This window comes from Glycine soja, chromosome 7 (genome assembly GCF_004193775.1).
Source record: "Glycine soja cultivar W05 chromosome 7, ASM419377v2, whole genome shotgun sequence".
In the NCBI taxonomy this organism is placed as follows: Eukaryota; Viridiplantae; Streptophyta; class Magnoliopsida; order Fabales; family Fabaceae; genus Glycine; species Glycine soja.
In genome coordinates, this window is record NC_041008.1 from 19,025,296 (window position 1) to 19,028,399 (window position 3,104).

The 3,104-nt window shown below is 30.9% G+C and overlaps 1 protein-coding gene across 1 annotated transcript; it reads left to right on the plus strand.

Annotated features, from left to right (window-relative positions):
* Positions 1-433: 433 nt before the first annotated feature.
* Positions 434-1,376, plus strand: LOC114417697. Its single transcript, XM_028382788.1, has one exon. It carries the CDS (start codon positions 461-463, stop codon positions 1,298-1,300), a length of 840 nt encoding a protein of 279 aa, XP_028238589.1. The 5' UTR covers positions 434-460; the 3' UTR covers positions 1,301-1,376.
* Positions 1,377-3,104: the final 1,728 nt, after the last annotated feature.

Below are 3,104 nucleotides of genomic sequence, written 5' to 3' on the forward strand. Positions count from 1 at the left end.
CCAAGAAAACAAAATAACTCTGTATGACTATTCTGTTGATTATTTACATAGTCTTAAACATATATATGATATACCTACCTTGTGATATGTTTATTGAAAAGTTTAAACACAGACATATCAATTCAGCTGATGCCGTATACTCGACATAATTTTATTTTTGTTCTTCTTCCTTTTATGCTGCATACATAACACCCTATCCTTTTCAAACTATTTAACTTTAAATATCTGGCTCCTTGTTCCTCTCCCACATGGAAGGGGCTTATCAACTCACCCGTGACCATTTTAAAGCAGATCTTGGTTTAATGATTTTCACGAGATATCCATATTTTCAACTGATATTTTTATTCCACTCAACTAACTAGATGCCAAGTTCTCTCTAATCACAATTTTAATGAACCTTTTGCCAATTAATTAGTTATTCCAGATAGTCTTTTTGGTCATAGAACCTCCCCTCCCCTACATGGAGGAAGGAGAGAAAAATTTGGAGACCATGGATTTTAAACGACCTAGAAAGCTAAACTTCAATGCACCTCTATTGTCAACAAAACGTTTAGGCTTTTCAGGTGTTGCAGATAGATCTTGCTTGTCAAACTCACTTAATAGTACAGTACTAAATACAAGTGTTCCATTTTCATGGGAACAAGCCCCAGGGAAGCCCAAAACCATGGAGAGGAGTGATAGCATCTATGATGGAGACATAGACACCCCTCGGCTAAGACCACCTCCTTGCCTCTGGCATCCACTAAAAGAAGCAACTAAAGCTGATAATGGTGCTCTTGCGTTTGATCAAGATGATGGTTGTGATGCTGACGACGATGAGGATGATGACAAGCAGAATGATGTGTTCTCAGATGCAGTGGATGTTCTATCACTATCAGAGGCATCAGACATTATGCAACAATCAGAGGCAGCTCATAGTGACAGCAAAGATGGTTTGAGATTAAAGCTTTCAGAGTCTAATGGTGGTCCATCTCCAACTTATATGATCAACCGTTTTCTCCCTGATGCCAATGCATTGGTTGCATCATCTTCTGCACATTTTTCCAATGATGCCAAAGTTTGTGATAATTGTAGTCATGAGGGTTATCTCAAAGGTTCCACTAGGCATTCACATGCTACTTCTCCAAAAGGTTGTGGCTTGGAATTTCTCTTCTCTTGGCTTATGAAGAATAAGCTTTGTGCTATAAAGAGTCCTGTCTTACCATCATTTACAAATGTGCAGAAGCATCGGTACAGTTCAAAACATACGAAACATCGTACGTCAGTCCATAAGCCCTGCACAAATGTTAAAGATGTTTGAGGAATATTACAATGATTTAGTATATTATTTTGTAACCAAGTTATTTTTTTCTTTTATACACAATCCTTTTGTTCTATTTTACGTCCGTACATGCTGAAACATCATGTTCCTGTTTATTTCAATGATTAATCAGTTCAATTAGAGTGTAAAAAAAACCTCATTCCAATTTGGGGTTGCTGCCTTTCTTGAAAACCAGTAATGTGTAGTTAAATTCATTTCAATCAGTGATTCACTAATTCAGAATTGCAGAGAAGATGTAAATTTAGGTTTTATTTGAATAAACTTATCAATAAACGGTTGTAAGAGAAGAGAATAAGGAGTAAAATAAATTTAATTTTTTCCATAAATTAAAATTAGTTTATAAACAAGTCAAAAGTCTTTTGAAGAAGTTAAATGACAGAGATTTTATAAATTAATATGTGCATAAGTTAATTTTAATATGTCAAAAACATTTAATTTAATTTATTTTCTTTTATCCGTGCTTATTGGGAATTTATCCAAACATGTCACATTTAGACGAAAAATGTTACGCTGATTTACTTATATATGTGCAAGCTTGATATCATAGATTTAATGATCTTAAACAACAATTTGATTGCTGGTATACATGCCCAAAAAACCTCCCTCTAAGTCAAAACAGATAACAAGCAAACAACTAGAAAGTGAAAAGTACTAGTATTTGACAGCTCTTGACTAAATGAAATTGCCTGAAACTTGTTCAGTATTATTCTTCAAACTTCATAAAAATGATGAGGACAAACTCCATCTCACCAAAGATGTGATAATTACAATATGGATCCTTGGAATTATCTTTTACTTTTCTCTAACTAGTCGCGTTCAACTGTTAGGATATAATATACATATACAAATATTACAACCAGATTCCCATAATATGTTCATGAAGTAAAATAAAAAAATAGAATATTCTTTAAATTTTAAATTAACCACAAAACAAATATGATAGCTTTATTTAGTTAAATTTAAAATACTTACGTCCTAAAATAAGTATTGTATTTAGAAAAAAAATTGTTCTGTTGTATTTAACTTTTTAATATAATATTAATGATCACTTTTTTTTACACTAATACACCTAATAAATATTATTTTAATTTTTAAATCTAACATTAATACTATTATCTTTTATCTATTTAATAAGATTAGTTTTGTAAAATTATCATTTATTTATTAGTTTTTTATGTATAAAACAATTTAGACTAACACTTATTTTGAGATGGAGGAAGTATGACTAAATAAAAAAAAAATAGAGTAAACATTTAATTCATTCTTTGAAAAATAAATCATTTGCTTAAGTCTTTAAAGAAAATAAAAAAAGTTACTAAAATTCCTTAAGATTACAAAAACATTTTATTCCTTTAGTCATTTTCCTCCTATAAAATATCGAGGGATTATTTGGTCACTTTATTTTAGGAATTAAATTGAGTTTTAAGGATTGGAAATTTACTTAAAATTGAAATATAAAACTCCAAAAATACAAGAATTTGCAACGCATCAAATTGAGAAAGAAGCCTATCAACCACTGACTGCGGTACATACCGGACACCCCCGTCAGCTTCTACTCAAACCATTTTTAACTAATCTATCAAACTTTTCATTAATTCAATGTTTGAGAAAGAAGCCTTTAATTATTAGAGGATTTTCATGAAAGCTTTGCTATATTAAAATATTTATGAGATCGATTAATAGAAGAACAATGTCAATCTGCAATTAATTCAGCAAGAAATCGTAGTATAATGGCAATTGAATTCAACTTGTTGGTACCAGCATGATGAATGTAATCTTTATC